The 19306-nt window shown below is 40.7% G+C and overlaps 4 protein-coding genes across 6 annotated transcripts; 1 reads left to right on the top strand and 3 right to left on the bottom strand.

The window, feature by feature from the left end:
* Positions 1-450: 450 nt before the first annotated feature.
* Positions 451-5127, bottom strand: LOC120793545 (protein regulator of cytokinesis 1-like). Of its 3 annotated transcripts, none has more exons than XM_040133727.1 (14): positions 4968-5126; positions 4420-4552; positions 4202-4324; positions 3877-4110; positions 3629-3799; positions 3368-3517; positions 3140-3287; positions 2903-3039; positions 2702-2797; positions 2261-2407; positions 2046-2156; positions 1830-1937; positions 1401-1574; positions 451-564 (listed from the first exon to the last, which is right to left on the bottom strand). In XM_040133727.1, exons 1-14 carry the CDS (start codon positions 4976-4978, stop codon positions 493-495), a joined length of 1815 nt encoding a protein of 604 aa, XP_039989661.1. In that variant the 5' UTR covers positions 4979-5126; the 3' UTR covers positions 451-492. The 3 variants fall into 3 exon arrangements, with proteins under 3 accessions (XP_039989661.1, XP_039989662.1, XP_039989663.1); XM_040133728.1 differs by having other exon boundaries at positions 452-564; positions 1468-1574; XM_040133729.1 differs by lacking the exon at positions 1401-1574 and having other exon boundaries at positions 453-564; positions 4968-5127.
* A 2049-nt stretch (positions 5128-7176) lies between these two features.
* spi1a (Spi-1 proto-oncogene a) lies at positions 7177-10186 on the bottom strand. Its single transcript, XM_040133787.1, has 5 exons — positions 10036-10186; positions 9448-9541; positions 9165-9349; positions 7899-8064; positions 7177-7769 (listed from the first exon to the last, which is right to left on the bottom strand). The coding sequence occupies exons 1-5, from the start codon at positions 10060-10062 to the stop codon at positions 7459-7461; spliced, it is 783 nt and encodes a 260-aa protein (XP_039989721.1). The 5' UTR covers positions 10063-10186; the 3' UTR covers positions 7177-7458.
* A 1210-nt stretch (positions 10187-11396) lies between these two features.
* tmem276a (transmembrane protein 276a) lies at positions 11397-14005 on the top strand. Its single transcript, XM_040133786.1, has 4 exons — positions 11397-12197; positions 12644-12757; positions 12869-13006; positions 13163-14005. The coding sequence occupies exons 1-4, from the start codon at positions 11795-11797 to the stop codon at positions 13408-13410; spliced, it is 903 nt and encodes a 300-aa protein (XP_039989720.1). The 5' UTR covers positions 11397-11794; the 3' UTR covers positions 13411-14005.
* A 3124-nt stretch (positions 14006-17129) lies between these two features.
* Positions 17130-18374, bottom strand: fibina (fin bud initiation factor a). The gene has a single exon (XM_040133793.1). The coding sequence runs from the start codon at positions 18217-18219 to the stop codon at positions 17590-17592; it is 630 nt and encodes a 209-aa protein (XP_039989727.1). The 5' UTR covers positions 18220-18374; the 3' UTR covers positions 17130-17589.
* Positions 18375-19306: the final 932 nt, after the last annotated feature.

The raw sequence follows: 19306 nt of genomic DNA, 5'->3' as shown, positions 1-19306 counted from the left end.
CAGTTACACTTTGTAAGGATGAACGTTTTTTTAAAACGTTTATTTACAGCTTGATTTTAAAAAAAGCACTCAATATTTAGTTTGAGGAACAAATTTAGCTGTCATTCCAGCTGGAGGATGAAAATCTTGCACTGTTCCACTTGCTAACTACTAAGGTAGTAAAAGTGATGCTCAAGATATGGTTAACAATGTGACTTAAAAAGGCTGTACCCCCAAAAGAAAAATGTCAAAAAGCCACAACAGCCATGGTACGAATATCATTAAATTGCCATAAAAATACATACAGTAGAGAACACTGCTCCAGCAGTAACCCTGAAATAAAGTCTTACGAATACAGGATAGATGGAGCCTCAAATGGCTCACACAGATTAAAATATTTACATTTTTTGTAAGAAGATGACATTAAAGTTCCCTGTTGTCCACTATTAAAAACTACACCAAACTACCACTGAGCTGAATGACTCCCGGCGGCGGAGCAGCTCCTCTGAACCATCACTGATGACTGACGGTGGAGTTCAGCAGTTCTGACTTCACATTCGATTTAGAAGCCTTCGTGAGGTCTCTCTGTAAAGAAAGACAATCAGTCCGTGTCTGTGTTCATATTAAAAGGTGAAAAAAAGGTAAAGTCAAATAATGGAATATACGAGACAATGTGTTGGCATTCACACTGTGTTAGCATGTGATGTGACAATATGAAAGGCAGCTGTATATATTCATTCTGGAAAAATATTTTTGCAAATGAAACTGTACCAGTGAACAAGTTAGAGTCTTTGGTATGTCAGGAATTGTTTATAGGAATTAGAGTGAATTAAAAAAAAAAAAAATTCCTCATGACTTACTGCACTTACTTGAATAAAAAGAATTGTTACATGTATTCACTGTATTATCCGTAGTACATCTCTGAATTTGATGCAGATCAGTTTCTTAACAGTTTTTATATCTAAATAAATACAATGCATTATGTAGCTTTGGCAAATGGTTGCTTTTTAGTTCCTCTTTTTGATTACCTACATTTTTACTGTATAGCCATTAAAACACTAAAAGATGGCTCAAATTTGGTCAATTTTTACTGCTAAATACAAAATTATATAGTATCTTTAGCAACAAAGATGAAATTAAAAAAAAAAAAATCCTTCAGATTTACACTATGTAATTTCTAGGATTTACAGGTGTTAGCTCAAGTTTGAGCTCAACTGTGGTGCCAAATGGTTTTTACATGGTAAACCATACATTTACTGGGTTAACTATATAATCCTAAAAGACTTGAAAATAGAATATTGCTTAGTGGTACTTCATGGTGCTGATGTCAGTAAGGGAAATTTGAGTATTTTCCGTAATCAAGCTGTCCTTTAGAGGATTTACTGTAGTTAAGTACCAAACAGATGTAAAACCTCATTTACCGCAAATTCCGAATAGGAGCCAGCAATAGAGTTAAAGGTGAAGGTGTGATCTTGAGTATCCTGAGACCTTAGTGTTCCACTTGGAGTATTTCTGTTAAGATGGGAGATGTTTTCCTTGTTTCGGTCTAGTGCACGAGGAGTCTTTCCATGTCCAGGGGTTCGCAGGCCAAGACCCTACAACAAGACCAGCTAGAATGATGATGTGTTTTTGTGCCAACTCTGTCATCTTAATTTCAGACTGTCATAACGTGTGTGTGTGTGTGTGTGTGTGTGTGTGTGTGTGTGTGTGTGTGTGTATGTATATGGACCCAGAACAAGCAGGTCATGTATGGTGCTAACCCATTTACCCTTCATGGTCTGCTTGGCCTTCAAAAAACAATGCAAAACTTTGTTGGTGACACCAGGAGAGATGACGACAAGTGAGCCTACCTTGCTGGCAGACAGAGGTGGTTTCTGGATGGAGGACTGGCACATGGTTCCACCGAGGCCTGAACTAAGGAAGCTGTTAGGAGTGGAGATGGTCGAGGTGCCGTTGAGCTAAGTGGACAGAGGCAGGAAGGTGGGTCAACTTTTTGTTCACTCAGAGTCACTGCATATTCAACGGTCACAAACAATAAATCTGACAAAACTGTCGCAGCTTCTCACCTTTCTTACTTTTCCAGGTGTGGGTGTCCCTGCTATCCGCCTTTTGGACGGTGTCCTCACTGCTGTTCCGTATAACATGTCCTCCTGAGTCTGTTTAGTTTTCTTCATTTGCTAATTTCAAACAAAAAGAATGTAATCATATTCACAACACTTTTGTGACAGGGAAATTTAAGACTTTCTGTAGATTTTAAAATCAAAGCAATAATATAACATACCCTTTCCTGTTTCTCTTTCTCCTTTTCGGTGTGGTGGCAATCCCACTGCTGCTGGACATACTCGAGAAATTTCTGTCCATTTACCAAGAACTCCTTGCTATGCTCCTGCTCCCAGGCATCAATTTGGGCCTTCAGACTCTTTTCCAGCTGAAAAAAAGAAGAAGGAAAACTTGTTTCACGCAGTTGCCATGTTAGCAGATTTAAAACTTAAAGTTTTAAAGACTGCCAGTCAACATTACATAACAGTCCAATTTCTAAAATGCAATTCCTTTGTCAAAATCTAGTCAACGATTCAAATCAAGTGCAAAGAACTACAGACTAAAGATAATTTTTTAATATCCCCATCTATTGGCCAAAACGGGTAATGCGCTAACAACCTCAGCTGTTTGGGCTCCTCTTGCATATGGATTGCTTGAGCAGCACTTTTAAACAGTTCCTCACCTTAGGTAAACTTTTCTGCAGGTCAGTTCTCTGCTTCTCTTCTTTCAGAAGGTTCCCACCTCTGTTGTTGAACCTTGAAGGGTCACTAGCCTTTTTCTGAGATGAGAAGCACATAGATCCACACAAACGTTACAATACCAAGAAAAGTTTGAAAAGTTGTTTTAAATGCTTCCCAACTACATTCATGAGGATAATACTCACGTCAAGTTCCAAGTACAAGGTCCAGTTCTCTTGCCATTTTGTGACTCCCTCAAAGAGTTCTTTGTGGTCCTCGTAATACTTCTTCAGGGTCCTGACCTCCGCCTCGTGCAGGTTGAGAAGCTCTTCGGTGAAATCATCTGTGGTAAGAAAACATGCAATGAGACCCACACTCCCTTTGTGATGATCAAGTGCATATAGTCAGTGTAAGGGCTCTTCGATTAAACATCAGCTACTCACCATCATGATATGGAACAAAGGCCTGCTGCTGTTCGGGGCTATAGAAGCAGCTCCCCCAGAAAAGTGCAATCTCAGCTCTGATGACCTCAATGACACTTTTCATGCTCTGCATTTTCAGCAGCTCTAGACGCTGGAGCTCAGCCTGGAGCTGGAAACACAGAGTACACTATTATATTCTTGTTAAGGAAGGGTTGGGGGTATTTTGTGAAACAACACACTACTTCTTACTGCCTCAGTGTTTTTCTTCTTTGACTTGACCATATGCTCTGAAAGTGTTTCCCTCTCCTCTTGGGGAATCTGAAGTCTTTCCCACAGCTCCTGGATCTTAGTGCGGAAAGCCGAACAGCGGAGTTCCTTCTCAGCCTTGCGTTCTTGTAGCTGGAAGGAAATCATACATCCATTATAATATGATTTATTACGTGATATTGTAGAATGTCAAATCATAGTATCACAGTAACAAACATCTAGGTGCGATTATCACTAAATCACCTGACTGAGAAGTAGTTTAAGAGCAGCAATGTTGTCATTTGACAGACAAAATGCCTCCTCATCTTCACACATCACATCCATCTCAAAACTGGTCTCCGGGTTCTGCTCCAGATCATCCATGCATACAATAATCTCCTTCTTTATGCTTACAAATTCATCATGACGACACGCCTGAAAGAGACAGTTACATGTAAGACATGTTCCAACCATTTTTTTTTTTTTTAGGCGAGTAAAGAAAAAAGTAAAACCTTCTCTTTGGTCAATTCATCAAGGTAGGCATGATATGTCTCTAGTTGACTCAGTGATGGGACGGAGTCCTGGTCGATGGAGAAAGGGGTAGTGCACATAATATCACACAGCTCACGATCTTTGACAATGAGGCCTTTAAGCTCTTCCATTCTTTGCCTCTTGTGCTCCTGCATCACCTCTAGACGGGTGCGGCTGTTTTTCTCCATCTGCAACATAGTGCAGCCCTCCTCCTCCTTTAGATAAAACCAGAAAGTTAGTCCAAACGTGTTAGCCATTTTCTCAGCGGAAAGACAATAATAACATATTCCCAGAACGTGACTGTACCTCAAAGGGGGGCAGCTGAAGTTCGGTGCACAAATTACTAAGTTCCTTGCGGCAGGACTTTATGCTTTTCATTAATCTCTTCTTGAGCTCTTCTTCCTCAGCGATCATTAAGTCCAGCAAACCCTGCAGGACAAGGGAAAGGAAAAATGCATTAGTTCGTTAGCTCTGAGGGGTCACCAATGAGACTTTAATTAAATTTAAATTGATGTGGGACTCACTTTAATGTGCTTGTGGACATCATTGGTTCTCTGTAGGCGCTGCTCCTCTGGAATCCCGATTTCTTCCCAAATATCCTGCAACCTGACCAGTGCTCTGTTGAGGTAGGCAACAGACTCTGCGGCGTGGACTTCACTGGAAGAAAAAGCAAGTGTTTGAGGGGCTCTGGGGTTTAAACACCTTTGTAACTAGTCAAGTATTAACGTTAACGACGATTTTAAAAATCAGGCAGCAGGTCTGTTATTAGCAGAGAGCTGTTGACGCTAGCTAGCTGCCGGCGCTGTGCTATAGCATTAGCTGTAACGTTAAATAACACCAGTTTTTTTTTTTTTTGAGTAGCGTGAGATAAGCAGAAAAACGTAATTACCATTCATAATGGCTCATTGCGGCATGCACAGACGGCTACTCCGCCACAGCGTGTGATACAAGCTGTGTGCGTTAGCTTTGTCTAAAATTAACTGGCTAATCGGGAAGCAAGTTTGCTAACTTAATATACCACCGTTAACGTAAACTACTGAGGCTCCAATTAATTAAGTTCTTAAGTACTAACCTCACTCTCATGTTGCCACCGACGACAGCTAAAAATTTATCCAAAAATAACCAATCCTCTTTAACGCGAAAGCGGCCTTTCGACGGTTGTCCGGCTGCCGTTCCGTTTGTCGACTAGACAGCGTTTGAAATTTGCACCGAAACAACGTCTGAGCTCTGATTGGCTGATTGAACTGACGTCATAGAAAGCAGTTCTGGGGGCGGTTCTAATTCGTGTCGAGGACGAAAACAAATCATGGATAAATAATCAATTAAAATGACACAGTCCACAGGGATACAATTAGTAAACCTGTTTCTGTTTTTTCTTTTTTTTTGCAGTGATTTGTATAATGGTAGATTGGGGGAAAAAATAGGATGTTACCCGGGATTTTTTTTGGTTTCAAATAAATATTGAAAAATATTGCATAGGTGTTATCCCGTTAATTCAGTCACTGTAAAATACAGATTAAATGTTGGCGGTCTTTGTTCCCTCTGTCACAAAACAGATGAAACTAAGACTCATCTCTCTTGGGAGTGTACCTTTAGTCGGACTTTTTGGTATGACCTTAATAACCTTTGAAACAGAAAATTAGATACTCAACTCAGAATTTAATAATGATTTTATTTTATCTGGTATTTTGACTGATGAAATGTCTGCCAAGAAAATGAATGTCATTAATTTGATTTCTTTATTTGTAAAGTTCCATATATATTCCAGCAAATTTGCATAACAGAAACTGAACTTTACTGTCCTACTTAAAATCCTACCTGGACACCCTGAAATACTGCACAAACTCTAAAACTGTGCAACTATGACCTCGTATAATGAATTTGATCTGTGATTTATTTTTGCTCTATTTTGTTTATTTTTACTTTTTATCTGTTATATTTCTTTATTGGAATGGTAAACCTGTTATAAATTCCATATTGCAAATAAAGTTTACATAAAAACTTTGTCAACTTAAAAATAGACTAACTTACTCATCCTTTAGGGGAAAAGAATCCTAAATAAGTAAAGTTATAATTAATATTTTTCTACTGACATGTTTTAGATATTTTCTTCTCAGGTTAAATAAGACAGGACAGGATTTTGTGAGGTCATTAAATAAAAAAAATTGTAGTTATAGCCTCAAATCATTGGTAAATGTCTATAATAATAGGCTATACACGTTGTTTTGGCTTTATTTGGCTATACACAAATTCCATAGACATTAGTGTGACTATAACTGTGACAGTTTGAGCTCCTCTTTTCAGAATAAGTCACTGGTGCCTGTTAATATTTCTTGTCTGAAAGTCGGACACTCAGTTAAGATACAAAATGACCAAAAGCAGATGCAAGAAGATCCCGAAAAGATGAAAAGAGACCATTCAGTCAGGGGGGCATTATACTGTAGCCCATTTTCCCATAATCTGTTCATGCATATCTATCTATCTATCTATTTTTTTCTCAGGATAATCTGTCGATTTTGATCCTGTGTGTGTGTTTCCCATGCTGTTTGTATCATTTGCTCTGTTGTTGCTCATATCCATTTTTGCATCAGATGTGGTCTATGACTATATATTATATGATTATATGATTTCTGCTCTCCATCTGTGTGGGTGGTGTGCTTGAGTTTTGTCCTTGTGTGTATCTATCATTCTTTCCAGGAACACAGCGTCGAGGTAATGCCAGTTGCCCATCTTTTCATAGCTACAGATTCACTCCACATGTCTTTAACATCTGTTTGCATCTGCATTTGAAGGTTCCTTACCGAAAAAATGTATTTCATCTTTGAATGAAGACCATGGTTGAATTTTCTATTTTGTTTCTTTTTTGTAATCTTATTTCGTAGCTCTGGGCTGTATGTTGAAACCAATTTATTTTTTCAGGTAATTGCATCTCTGATAGTTGGACTTTCTTGTTTGTTTCTTGTTGCTTTAACAAGACTAAAAGGCCAGGCCACTGAACTGGATAAAAGCTGCACCATGTGCACAAATACACCATGGGCCAGAATGTGTTCTGTCCATGTTTAAATGTCGATTCAGTTCATTTGAGTAATTTGACAAAATGACTACAACATAATATTTATTAACACACATTCATGGCAAAAAGTCATGTAAAAACATTTGAATTTTTCAGGGGGTTTTGTGTGTGTGTGTGTGTGTGTGTGTGTGTGTGTGTGTGTGTGTGTGTGTGTGTGTGTGTGTGTGTGTGTGTGTGTGTGTGTGTGTGTGTGTGTGTGCGTGTGTGTGTGTGTGTGTGTGTGTGTGTGTGTGTGTGTGTGTCTGGGTGTGTGTTTTGTAGCTGTCCCTGAGCTTTAATCATAATTTAATCCTTGTAGACAGGCACCCAAAGGTCATCTGAGCCTGAAATAAAGCCTTTTCTAAGGAAGTTTGCATATGCCATAGAGTAAGTGCACTTGCATCACAAATAAATAAGTAAGGAAACTTGGTAGTAAAATTGCAAATGTACAGGCAAATTCAATCTTGGCTACTTTAGTGATTTCAGCATAATTTCACCCTTTGTTCCCTTATCAGTGAGAATACTGATGTAAATAGAAGTTCCTCAGCACTTCTTCACTGAACTGGTAGGTTAGCTTCTTTTTTACTTTTTTAATCTCTCCAGTTTTACCATAGTTCCTCAGAGCTCGAGCCATTTTTTGGTAGGTCATTTTTTTGCGGTTTCCTTTCTGGATACCCCAGTGGCTGGCAAGGGCCTCTTTGTGTTTTGTGGAGAACTGGAAGATGCCCTTGTCCTGGTCCACCCACCAGATACTGTCACTCATGTCACCATTTCTTAGCAAGTCCAAGAGGAACTGGTACAGGCGGATTTTCTTCTTGTTGTCTTGAGTGGGAAAAATGAGACTCGTTAAAACTATTTTGTCTGGTATGTATCAGTTTTTCCAGCCTTAAATATGCCGTTCTGTATGTTGGGACTTGATGTAAGAAGAAAATCTGTAATGGAAATACTCACTAGTGTCTCTTCTGAAGGAGGAGTGTTTGTGGTCTTCAAATTCATCTTCCCCCTCTGATACCTCAAGTGGGGGACTGATTCCTCTTTGTTCCTCTTCTGAGTAGTAATGGCCAGGCGAGGTGGAGGGTTGGTACTGGTAGCACAGGGATGGGGTGTAATATGGGATCTTTAAGAGAAATGTAGAGCATTTCACAGTTTAAGATTTGAAGGAGATGAGACACAGTTGAATTTTTTGGTTTTGCAATTATTCAGCGTTTGACATTTTCGTTTAAACGCTGTCATTGTTGTAAAAGAGGAAGTAGCTTGGCCAAAATAGAACTCTATGCTCAGCAAGACCATGTGGTGTAGCTGACATTTCAGTGAAAATATCCCTGACTGTCCACATCATATAGCCTGCTGTATTTGTCAGGATAAAATTGAAAAAATGAAAAACAATAGTGTGTTGTTATTGTTGAAACAGCAATAAATTAATTGTAAAAAACCACTTCACATAATATTCCATTCTGAAACATGTATATCCAATCATTATTTACATCAAGATTAGCGCTGAAATGCTTAGTTGACTTAAGGATTATTTTAATCAATAGAGTGATAAAATTAGCAACAATCTTAGTAATCCTATAATCATTCGTTTTTTGAGAAAAATTAAAAAATTCTCTGGTTTTAGCTTCTTAAATGTGAATTTTTGCTGATTTTCTTTGTCTACTATGATGCTGCTTGGAATCTGGAAAAAACAATTTTCTGACAATTTCTGGACTAAACAAGTAATTTTGAAAGTAATTGAGAGATTAATCAATTATGAAAATAATCATTAGTGGCAGCCCTAGTTAAGATTTCAATTTCAAATCAAGTGAAGTCAAGTCAAGTAATTTGCTATCATTTTCACTTAAAATTGAGGAAAGGCTGTAGTAAATTAGTACCAAGCTCACCTAAAGATAATTTAAAAATTTTTAGAAAACCTTAGTTTTTCTTGTGAGGGTCCTTTTAGGCTTGAGATGCTTATGCTTGTGAAGATTTGATTGCAGTGGGTAAATGTCCCCCTCCTCACTCAAGGGAAAAATAGGGAGTAAACATAAAGACATAAAGACATAAAGGGTTTTCGTCATTGCTACATGCTAATAATAATAATAATACATTAAAAACTGACCCTGTGATAAATGTAGGGATCTTTTTTCCTGCTTAGGAGGTATTTCAAATAACATATGTAGAGATTTTTTATTTTATTTTAATATCTGTGCCGTCATTAATTTCCCCACATGAACCTACTTGGGGTGACATGGAGAGAGGAGCGAGTGGAGGGTCCAGGTGAAGGGGCAGAGACTCGCCGCTGTAGCGGTAGGGTTGTATCAGTTGTTGAGGAGACACAGACTGAAGCTCTGTGAGGTGATTCACTGGTGAGTTCTCAAAGTCCGACGACTGGATGCGGTCAGAGTGGAAGGTCCATCTATGGTCTGAAAAGTGACAGTAGTTTAAACTCTCGGTCCCGTAGTGATTCTTCTTCTTTCCTTTTTTTTTTTTTTTTTCAAACAGTTGAATCCAGTTCTCTCACCTTCATAAATTTCCCCTACATTAGTGAGGTAGGGGTACAGCTCCGCAGGTGGCCGATAATTCTCTGGCTCATTTGGAATCATTTCCTCTGAGGGCTTTGGAAGGGAAAAATTAGATTTTGTCATTAAGAAACTAAACGTTTGTGTCTCTCTGCCCAGCCAAAATTATGTCAGATATGATCATTGGGTGTTACACTAGAATTACTTTTCAATAATTTTGTAAATTTAATTTGTATGGTTTCTAATAGAGCATAAAGACAGAAAGATAAATAAAATAAATAATTCAACAGGCCAGGTCACCAGGGGCTATACATAACTTCCTACACAAGGCTGGGTTTACTTTATGTCAGGGGTTTCTTTCCCAATTTCCACAGAAAAAACAAATACACGTCCTCATTAAACACAACCAAAACTCCAAAAGTAAGTCTTCCTCTTCTCCTCAGATATATATATATATATATATATATATATACATATAAATATATACTATCAGATGTCCTCTCACTGTCACAAACTGTGACCAAAGAGTGAAATACCAGATTAGTTCTGAAAAAAAGTCAAACATGAAACAGTAAAGCAGCAGCACTTACAGATGACATGACATAGCCGTCCATCATGTAAACAAGGCAGCATGAGAATCTGGGTTCTTGAGGCTGGCAGTGAGTGTTAACTTTTTCTTACTGCTTCACCGACGAACACGCAATGTTGCTGAGCACTGACTTCACCAGACAAATGGGAACTGAAAGCGAGAAATGAGTTGGACCCTATACGGTCTAGGTTCCTATCATCAAATTATCAAATTCATACGATCAGCTACTTCCTGATGGCTGAATATCATGTATGTTCCTGCTTATCTAAGAGGTATAATTGTACAATAAAAGAGCAGGTTATATGCAATTACCTCATATCTATAATTATTCAAAAGTTTTTTGTTTTTTTTATCATGATCCAGAAAAAAAAAAGCAATAGCAGCAGGAATCTGTGCTGTTTAAAAGTCTCCAAGCAATATTAAAATAGGTTTTTGTATTAGTATTCACAGTGGGAGGCATTTTGAGGCATACTCTATATAAACCATGTAAGTATGTTTGTGAAATGTGTCACACTATTGCACCTTATTTGTCATGGCACATATTCAGTGGTGTCCCCTTGTATACTTCAACTTCCCCCCCTCCTCAGTTCCAACCAAACTAAAATGATCAAATGTTACTGCTGTGTAATTTGCTCAACTTCATAGTTGAGTAGAAAAATCAGGCTTTCCTAAATGTGCTGTGCAGGAAAAATATCATCTTCACGATTTCTTGCTCTCAATCACAACAAATCCCCTGTATGATTTATTCATGTAGGAATTTTTTAAGCTCTACTGCACACAGGAGCTGAAACCAAAACTGAAGTTTGGAATTGAGTTTGTTCCTCATTTAGGTTTCAATTGAGGAAGTATTAACCATGAGAACGAACACATGATTGAAATGTCCAGAACTTGTGCGTCCCTGTAACTTTGTTTTCTGCTGTAACATTTTACCCCCCCCCCCCCCGTGGATCAAAACCAAGCACGGAACATGTACGTTACCTGTCATGGTCAGAAGTGCTAGACATTAAACATTAGCCATCATTGACTGACACTTAAATCCTATATGATGCTGCCTGATTGTGGTTACACAACCATCTTTTTTTTCCCCCCATCAGCCAATCAGTATCGGTATCGGGCTTCGGCTTGTTGATGTGTTTGGCTCTGCTGGGATGGAAAGTTACCAGAGGCATCTGTTGGATGTGATGAAACGGTTTCCTGCACACCAGAAAGAGAAAAAGGAGGCCCTTTGTGGGGTTAGACCCGGTCTGTCTTTCAGTGTTTCATAACTGACCACTTTAGACAACAGCAGCTGAGGTGATACAGGAGCTGGTCTATTAAAAACTTGGAGGAGGAGGAGGAGGGGGGGGCTTCCTCTTGAAAGACTTTGTCAAACTTCGGCAATCTTTTCCTAGATCATGATCTAGAGTACAGTAAGCGCAGGGCTCGTTGTGTTTTAAAACATTTGCTCTGTCTCCATCTACTGGAAAAAGAAATGTTGGACTGGCCAGTATCTGGGCTAGACCGAGTTCAGAGGCATAGCGGAGACAACCAAAATAGCTCAGCGAGGCCCAAATGTATTTATCCTCCGCCTCGGAATTTGGCTCTTTTCGGCGATGGTTGACAAATGACAGGATGGAGGGCTTCGGGGGCTCATCTGCGTCTCACATTTCCTCGTATTGCTGAAATTGCTCCCCACCTCAGACACTGACGGCAGCAGCCAGGAGCGGAGTCCTGCTGTCCCGTGGAATTATCACGGCACCGAGGCGAGATACGCATGGAACATGGCTGCGATGAGGACTTTAACCGCGGCGGGTCTCTTTCTGGCGTTTTGCGCGTTGGGGCTGATAGCCATCGCGATCGGCACCGACAACTGGTACGAGACTGACGCCAGGAGGCACCGGGAACGCTGCAAGAATTACTCAAACAAAAGAAACGACCCCGGCTACATCTACATCTCCACCAACAACCTTCCGCTCCGCATGTTGCCAAAGGAGAGAAATGTGGAGAGGAAGGGCTCCGGTGTCAGCGGCGAAATGATGCTGCGGGCCAAGCGGCACTTCTTGCCTCCTGCCCCGGCCATGGAGTCCCTCTGCAGTCGGCATTTCAACTCCACCATCACCGGACTGTGGAGAAAGTGCCACCGAGAGGGATTTGACTTGGAGACAGAGGATTTGATCTTTAAAGGTTTTGTTTTGTTTTGTTTTGGGGTTGGTTTTTTTTTTTGGGGGGGGGGGGGTTGTTTTTGTGCCATAATGTGTTTATTTTGGACATTTGTGTTGATGTGCGAGGCGCTCTCTGTCAATACTTTGTGCACGAATGCGCTATCCAAGGTGCTGATGCTGCGCACAGACCCTCAAGGCCTACGCAGCACAACACGGAGCGCAGTTACAGTGCGATCGACGTGCTGTGGTATTTCCACAGCACAAAAGGGCAGGCTGTAGTAACAGAAAGCCTCGAGATGCGTACAAAACGCTGCTCAACAACGGTGTGGGTGGATGGGCGGGTGGTGGTGGAAGGGGGTTGGGTGCTGGTTGGGGGGGTGGGGGTGGGGGGCAGAGAGCCTTGCGATATCCTCTTCATCTAATCTCAGTGCTTATGTGACATCCTCTTTGCGTTGTTTACATCCACAGGATTGGTTCCGCGCTGCACACCAATAAAATACTACTACTCATCATCGGCGCTCCCCAGAAACCTGCCAATCAATCTGACGAAGACAATAAGGCAGGATGAGTGGCACGCGCTCCGTGAGTTCCCCCGAATGCTTTTTTTTCATAATGTGATGAATTGATGCAGAGAAACTTGGCATCGCCCCAGAAAACAGCGCCACAAATCGCTTGTGTTTGTGCGCCTTGCAGACCTCCAGAGGATGACTGCCAGCTTCATAGGCATGGCCGTATCCATCATCCTGTTCGGCTGGATCATAGGCGTGCTGGGCTGCTGCAAGGAGCATGATCTGATGCAGTACGTCGCTGGACTTCTCTTCCTCATGGGAGGTAAGGCGTACTTTGCATAGAGAGCACTACCCAGAGTCGCCACAGAGGGGCAGCAAGGTGTCGATCAACGAGAGGCTGGTGAAACGATGCATCAGAGGAGATGAAACTGGGTTACTGTCGTATCTGACTGTCCCCCCCCCCCTTCCTCTCTTGCAGGGACATGCTGCATAATCTCTCTTTGCACGTGCGTGGCTGGGATCAACTTTGAACTGTCCCGGTATCCTCGCTACATGTTCGGCATACCAGAGGACATCAGCCACGGTTACGGCTGGTCTATGTTTTGTGCCTGGGGTGGCCTGGGCCTGACGTTGCTGGCTGGCTTCCTGTGCACACTGGCTCCTTCCCTCTACCCTCCACACACCCCCGTGGCGCACAAGCCCCGGCAGGAGAACGGCTGCGTCTGACAGGCCGCCGCACATCCAGCAGACACCCGTCTCATCCCGAAAGCGTGACGAGCTCTGTTCCAGAGACACCTTCACCCGGGGACTCCGAGCAGAGGGAGCCTCCACGCGGCTTGGCACAGATAAAGCACAGGACACTGGCTCTCGCTCACACGAGAATGAAAAAGAGGTGACATTTGACTGAAGATGATTTCAGTCCCTCTGGTGCTTTTTTTCTGTCCCTCTCTATGAATGAACTGTTCAGTGTTATTGCTTGCTCTTCAAGAGGAGAATAGTTACACACACTTTCTTCCTGTTAAATCTGCCAGTTTGAGAAGAAAAAATAGAGAAAAAGAAACACTGGCAGAGGAACCATAGCACAACTTTGAAATCTGTATTGAAGATCAAACTCTGGATGTGTATTGTCACATTTCAAAGGGCAACCGTGTATCATTATGTACCCGTTCAAAACAAGATATGTACTTGTACTTTTTAAATTGTATGTATGCAGATGCATTTGTGTTTATCCAAGGAAAAATATGAGCATTACGACCAAACTGTGTTTGAGGGAAATGTTTTGTTGTTCTTGAGGTCTTAGCCCCATCGAAATATTTTTGAAAAATAAAACATTCATGCAAAACTTTTTTTTTTTTTTCCTTCTGTGTAACACACTCAGCAGACATCAGATAATCTTGTTTATGAATTCCCTGGTATGTCAGCAGGGCAGAGAGGCCTGTAAATGGAGTCAAAACTCTTACTGCATCATTTTTAAACAGCAGCTGGTTATATTTCTGTCAGTGTTGCCGGCATCTGTTTTATACAACCACTCCTTAACACTTAAATGTGTGAATGTCAGTGGCCAAAGCTTGAGTCAGTGACCTACAAAAAAAAGACACACACAAAAAAAAAAAAATCCAAATAAAACATTACAGAAAAAATCAAATAACTGTCTGCTCTGCATTATAGCAAAATAAAAGCTCCTTTTATAAACATCAATGATCCATGAAAAGAGGAAATCCAGAAAGCTGTATCAAAAGCTCTGGGATCACATACTTTAAACATACTTACAACCGCACAGATTCACACTTGTAGTATGATTGATTTCTTAAACAGATTGTTGTTTTCCACTGACAGCATGCATACCAGCCAATGTGAGCTGTAATTACTTTCCCACAACTTTTATGAGAAATTAAATCTTTCTGACATCTGATTCAAATGCTGGCTTCCCTCATTTCCTGAGGCTTCTCCACTCCTTAGCAGCTCGTCTTTACTGTTGTCTCATGCAAATTATATTTATTATCTTCATAGAGTTATATGCGGCTGAAGCCTCGAAAGAAGTCCCCATTGCTAGGCCATGTAGTCCGACGGAGACTTTGTTTTCATTATTTAATTATAAGACACAGAACACAGAAAATCGAAAATCGAAACTCGAAACTCGAAACTCGTAAGGAATGGTTCCTTTTGCGGAGTTACATTGTTGTTGCATTGAACTGAAATCTCTCTGGTAACAATGACACACACACACACACAAAAACACCCGGTCCACTTGTTTCATGAGGAGAAAATCCTACACATCCTATATAATGGCCACGGCATTGTAGATAGTGTAATTACGCTACATATTCTGGCCAAGATATAGTATAACACTACAGCATTCAATTTTATAAAATCAGCGTATGTTTTGCATGTAAACCTCATTCTGGAAAGTCCCTGCAGGAGAGGAATGTAGAAATGTAAAAATGTGCATATTTACCCCTGAAACAAGTGTTTTTTTTTAAAAAGGCCAATGCTTTAAAAGTGAACATGAACATGCAGTCCCACAGTAAATGTAGACTGAGCAGTGATGGAAAGTAACCAAGTACATATTACTTTTTAGTCCGCTCCTTCGAATTATTAATACAAAATATAATCAACTAATAAATCATGATGTATTATGATAGATTAAGTTACTCAGCAGCATATAAAACTCTCGACAACAAGCCTCACCTTCACCAGCTGCAACATTAAAGCTATGCCTACACATTAATGCATCAATAGTTATAATCCAATGATATATATGACTCTGAAATGGATCACTCTGAATAATGAATACTTTTACTTTAGGTACTTGAGTATATTTCAATATATATTTTAGTATATTTTTGAATACAGAACTTTTACTTGTATTTCTACACTATAGTATTTGGTCGTAGTATGTGGTAGTGGTGGTAGTTAGTATAGTAGTATAGTATTCATTGCAGTGTAAATTATAGTAGGACTAGTAGCAGTTGTAGTATTCAATTGGCTCTCATCTTTCTAATAATAACAACACGACAGCAGCATGTGGTTTTGGGGCTTTGTGCGCTGCATAGAGAGGGATCACTGTGTTCTCAGGTCAGCTCTGGTCTGCATTCCTGACCTTTCTTTGTTTGTCCTTAAAATATGTCAGAGAGGAAAATGCATTCTTCTAACAGCAGGCCTAACGTTCGAGCCTTCCTGCTTCTAAGCATCAGGGACCTGAAACTAATCTACAGAAAAAGTATTTTTCTATAGGTGGAATTAATGATTTGGGGCCAAAAAAGACAAAAATTAAGTATGATGGGTGGGTTGTGTATGAGAGCTTTCGTGACCCACTCTACCTTTACTTACAAACTGGAAATTTTAAGCAAATCTTTTAATCGAATCCTCTGAGCCCTGTGCAGAGCCCCTGGAAATTAAGAGCCATATAGGCGTATAGGGTTTCTCTGCACATGGAGCTCCGCACTGTGCTGAGCTGCAGAGAGCTGTTTTTAAAAAGGGGTCCCCCAGGGGAAGCAGGACTGTGAGGAAAACCAGACAGAGGAAATCACACCCAGTTGCACCCATGTCTGCCCATCTGGCTCCCGCAAATCTGCAGAGACATTATCTGTGTAAAAAGCGGGCACGCTTATGGCTGTTACTTTGTGGTTGATGCAGACACTGGCTCGAACATGAAGCGCTTTAAACGGTAGTCAAAGACATAAAATACACAGATGCCTACCCAGGGCATTCAAAACAATATACTCAAGGCACTGCAAATGAAAACAGCCTGACAGTAGACTATTTTGTGTGTGTGACCCTGGAGGACGGGGTTAATGCCGTTCAGGAATTCAAAACTACTTCCCTCCCATAAACAGTGTGTCTGAAATAAGATGATGTGTGTCAACACAAAAGCGGAGCATTTTGACAGAGATTAAAACAAGCTGTATGGCATATAAAGGCCTATTTTTAGAAAATTTACGTAATCCAAAACAACTCAGAAACATTTCATTCCAACCACGAACTCAATAGGTTGTGACAGACAAAAGAAGAGATAATTACGACAGTGGTTGCCCTCAGACATATTTCATCCTTGAGTAGATGATTTCCAGATGGGAGTGGGGAGGCAGTGACAGACCTGAGACGCTAATTAACCAGGGCCAATTGAAGGGAGAGTCAAGTCTGCCACTTGTAGTGCCAACAATCAACATGGTGACAGAAAGAAACGACAGGGGAGGAGGGTCACTTTCCACTGCTGGAAATCAAAAGTTTAGATTTCAAAGGTTTTATGTTTATGTAAACCTCAGGCTTCAAGGGACAGAGGTTGTTTTATAATACAACACTGAATCACTATGGTACGTCTCAGGACAGGAACACAACAGAGAAGTCATGCGTTTCACATGAAAACCCCAATGGTCAATTTAACTGTAGAAGACAGTGAAGAGTGTTTTGTCTCGCTCGAAAGAAAAAGGCAAAGTTACGATATGTGATGAAAATGAAGTATTTATTTGATCAGTTATAATAACCTAAAATTGAGAACATCATTCTTAAAACCATACAGACAGAAAGTTGGCTGTTTCATTAATCCGGAAGCCAATAAATCCAACTGGGGGAATGTTATTTTCATACTGTCTAGTGAATAAAATTCTTCCTCAGAAGTGGCACAGAGGGTGTAATTTATGTTCACATTTCCTTTTTCCCTCCTGACTCGGAGGAATGTGTAGATGTTTTTGTTAGAGCTCCCTTTAATGACACAAGTTCCAAGGAATGGGAATAACCGAGAGGTCAGAGATATTCAAATACTTAGGAAGGGTATTCATAGGCCACAATGAGCTTTCCAGTTTTTTTTTATGGAACTGGAGGGTCCTTTCTCTCTTTCTCTTTCTCCCTCGCTCTCTCTCACACAGAACTCACACACACAAACCCACTGAGCTGCCATAAAACCCACTATGAGCCAAAATTAAGATACTCAGTCTTGAGGCGGCTCAGTCTAGTGCCATGACTGCGAATAATGAGAGACAGCAGCTCGTGTTTATCTTTAAGTCCCAGAGAGACGGCAGTGGTTTCCCTCAGCGCGTCCCTGATGTCGCTCACTTGTTTCACTACATAGCCGTTCAACTGTTGCTCCTCTCTCAGCTCACTTTCTTGGCTCTGCTTAAACTTTACCTCCAGCTCCAGCAGCGACTTGTCCACGTTTGAAAAAGCTTCGCTGATCTGGGAGATCTCCCGCTGGAGGAACTTGCCGTAGCTGTCCTCTCCGTCCAGGTCGTGCGCCACAGTCCGGTCGATGCTCTCCAGCAGCCGCGCCGCGTCCTCCGCCTGCAGCTTGGTGATGATGAAGTCGTCCCGCACCACGGAGTCGCGCTCCTCGTAGGCCCCACATGGATACACGTCCGAGAATTTAAACAGCATCTGGCACAGCTCCGGGTCTTCGGTCTCTTCGTAGTACCCGTCCGGGACAAAGAAGTGATGGAAGGTGCCGTTGGAGATCTCCGGTTGGAGGGGCCCGGTGTAGACTGCCGAGCAAAATGGCAAAGATGTGACAATGATGAGGAGCAGTGGGACGGGGTCCATCATGCACCTCCTCTCTCTCTTTGGCGACCAGCATCTGCACTGGCAGCCGGATCCAGCGCACAGTTTTCATCCCGCCTCATGTTACACAGCTCGCCGTCACCTAAAAGGCACAGACTGCCCTGTTAAAGTAAGGAGGGCCCCTGGTGGCTCCCAGTTAGTCCAACCACACAGCGCCAGTGCAGAGCCACGAGGCTGCTTTCCAACAAAAGCCACACGAAACACAAAAGCCATAAATGTTAGTCATATTCTATAGTCCTAAAAAACTTAGACAGTTTGTCTCATATGTGCAAAATTAATATTTGGTCTTTCTCATTCAGTCCTATTCAAAGACAGACCCGTTTTATTCCAATGAATGTGTTTGTTTGTTTTTCTTTTGTTTTTCTTTTACAGCATTAGAAATTATGGGTAACTCACAGACTTATGTGGGTGTTATTTAATGGAAGTCCTTAGTAAAACATCTGTCAATCATTTTTGGAGCAATATCCGGTTTAAAGCTTGTGTTTTGTGCATATAATCAGCAGATCAATTTGCATTTTTTCTCTTACAGAGCTTTTATAAAAGCTTGATTTATGTCAGTTAGTGTATAAAAACGACAAGACAAATCAGAGGGTTTTGGGACAAGTCCAAGTCAAGCGTCAAGTCCAACAGAGGGTCTTCAAGGTCTCCAAATGTTGACCATTAAAACGATATAGAATTGGAAATTTTCTTTAAAATTAAATATTAATATATTAATATAATAATATATTTCCTTTGAAAGTTATATAATGATTTTTTTACGTAACATAACCAAGACCTTCACATTTTTGCATAGTATATAATAATAAAATATTTAAGCCCTGCCTGAATACAATCCCATGTACTACACACAACAGTCAAAGCAAGTCTCACAAGTGTACAGGTCTGACTAACGCTCATCACATAACAGAACTAAAACATAATCATTTTTATTTTATCATCAGGGAAATTAATGAACGTTGTCAGAATCCTACCAGCAACTGTCCTACTATACCAAAATTTACACCGTCAAAAGAAAAAATAGATAGAAACTAATTATTTTAGTTTCCAACAAATCTTATATGTCACGCTAAAA

This window comes from Xiphias gladius, chromosome 8 (genome assembly GCF_016859285.1).
Source record: "Xiphias gladius isolate SHS-SW01 ecotype Sanya breed wild chromosome 8, ASM1685928v1, whole genome shotgun sequence".
Taxonomy (NCBI): domain Eukaryota; kingdom Metazoa; phylum Chordata; class Actinopteri; order Istiophoriformes; family Xiphiidae; genus Xiphias; species Xiphias gladius.
Note: the sequence above shows the minus strand (reverse complement) of the source record. Positions and strands in the feature narration are given on the sequence as shown.

Excerpts from the sequence above, each read along its gene's own strand:
- LOC120793545 (XM_040133727.1), bottom strand. Across the intron at positions 4,325-4,419 it reads ATGTCCACAAGCACATTAAA|GGTTTGCTGGACTTAATGAT; the intron begins GTGAGTCCCACA and ends CTTGTCCTGCAG. Across the intron at positions 4,111-4,201 it reads TTCAGCTGCCCCCCTTTGAG|GAGGAGGAGGGCTGCACTAT; the intron begins GTACAGTCACGT and ends TTTTATCTAAAG.
- spi1a (XM_040133787.1), bottom strand. The coding sequence starts at position 10,062 with ATGATGGACGGCTATGTCATGTCATCT. Across the intron at positions 9,542-10,035 it reads ACGGCTATGTCATGTCATCT|CCCTCAGAGGAAATGATTCC; the intron begins GTAAGTGCTGCT and ends TCCCTTCCAAAG. Across the intron at positions 8,065-9,164 it reads CTCTCTCCATGTCACCCCAA|ATCCCATATTACACCCCATC; the intron begins GTAGGTTCATGT and ends TTTCTCTTAAAG.
- tmem276a (XM_040133786.1), top strand. The coding sequence starts at position 11,795 with ATGGCTGCGATGAGGACTTTAACCGCGGCGGGTCTCTTTCTGGCGTTT. Across the intron at positions 12,198-12,643 it reads AGAGGATTTGATCTTTAAAG|GATTGGTTCCGCGCTGCACA; the intron begins GTTTTGTTTTGT and ends TTACATCCACAG. Across the intron at positions 13,007-13,162 it reads ACTTCTCTTCCTCATGGGAG|GGACATGCTGCATAATCTCT; the intron begins GTAAGGCGTACT and ends CCTCTCTTGCAG.
- fibina (XM_040133793.1), bottom strand. The coding sequence starts at position 18,219 with ATGATGGACCCCGTCCCACTGCTCCTCATCATTGTCACATCTTTGCCA.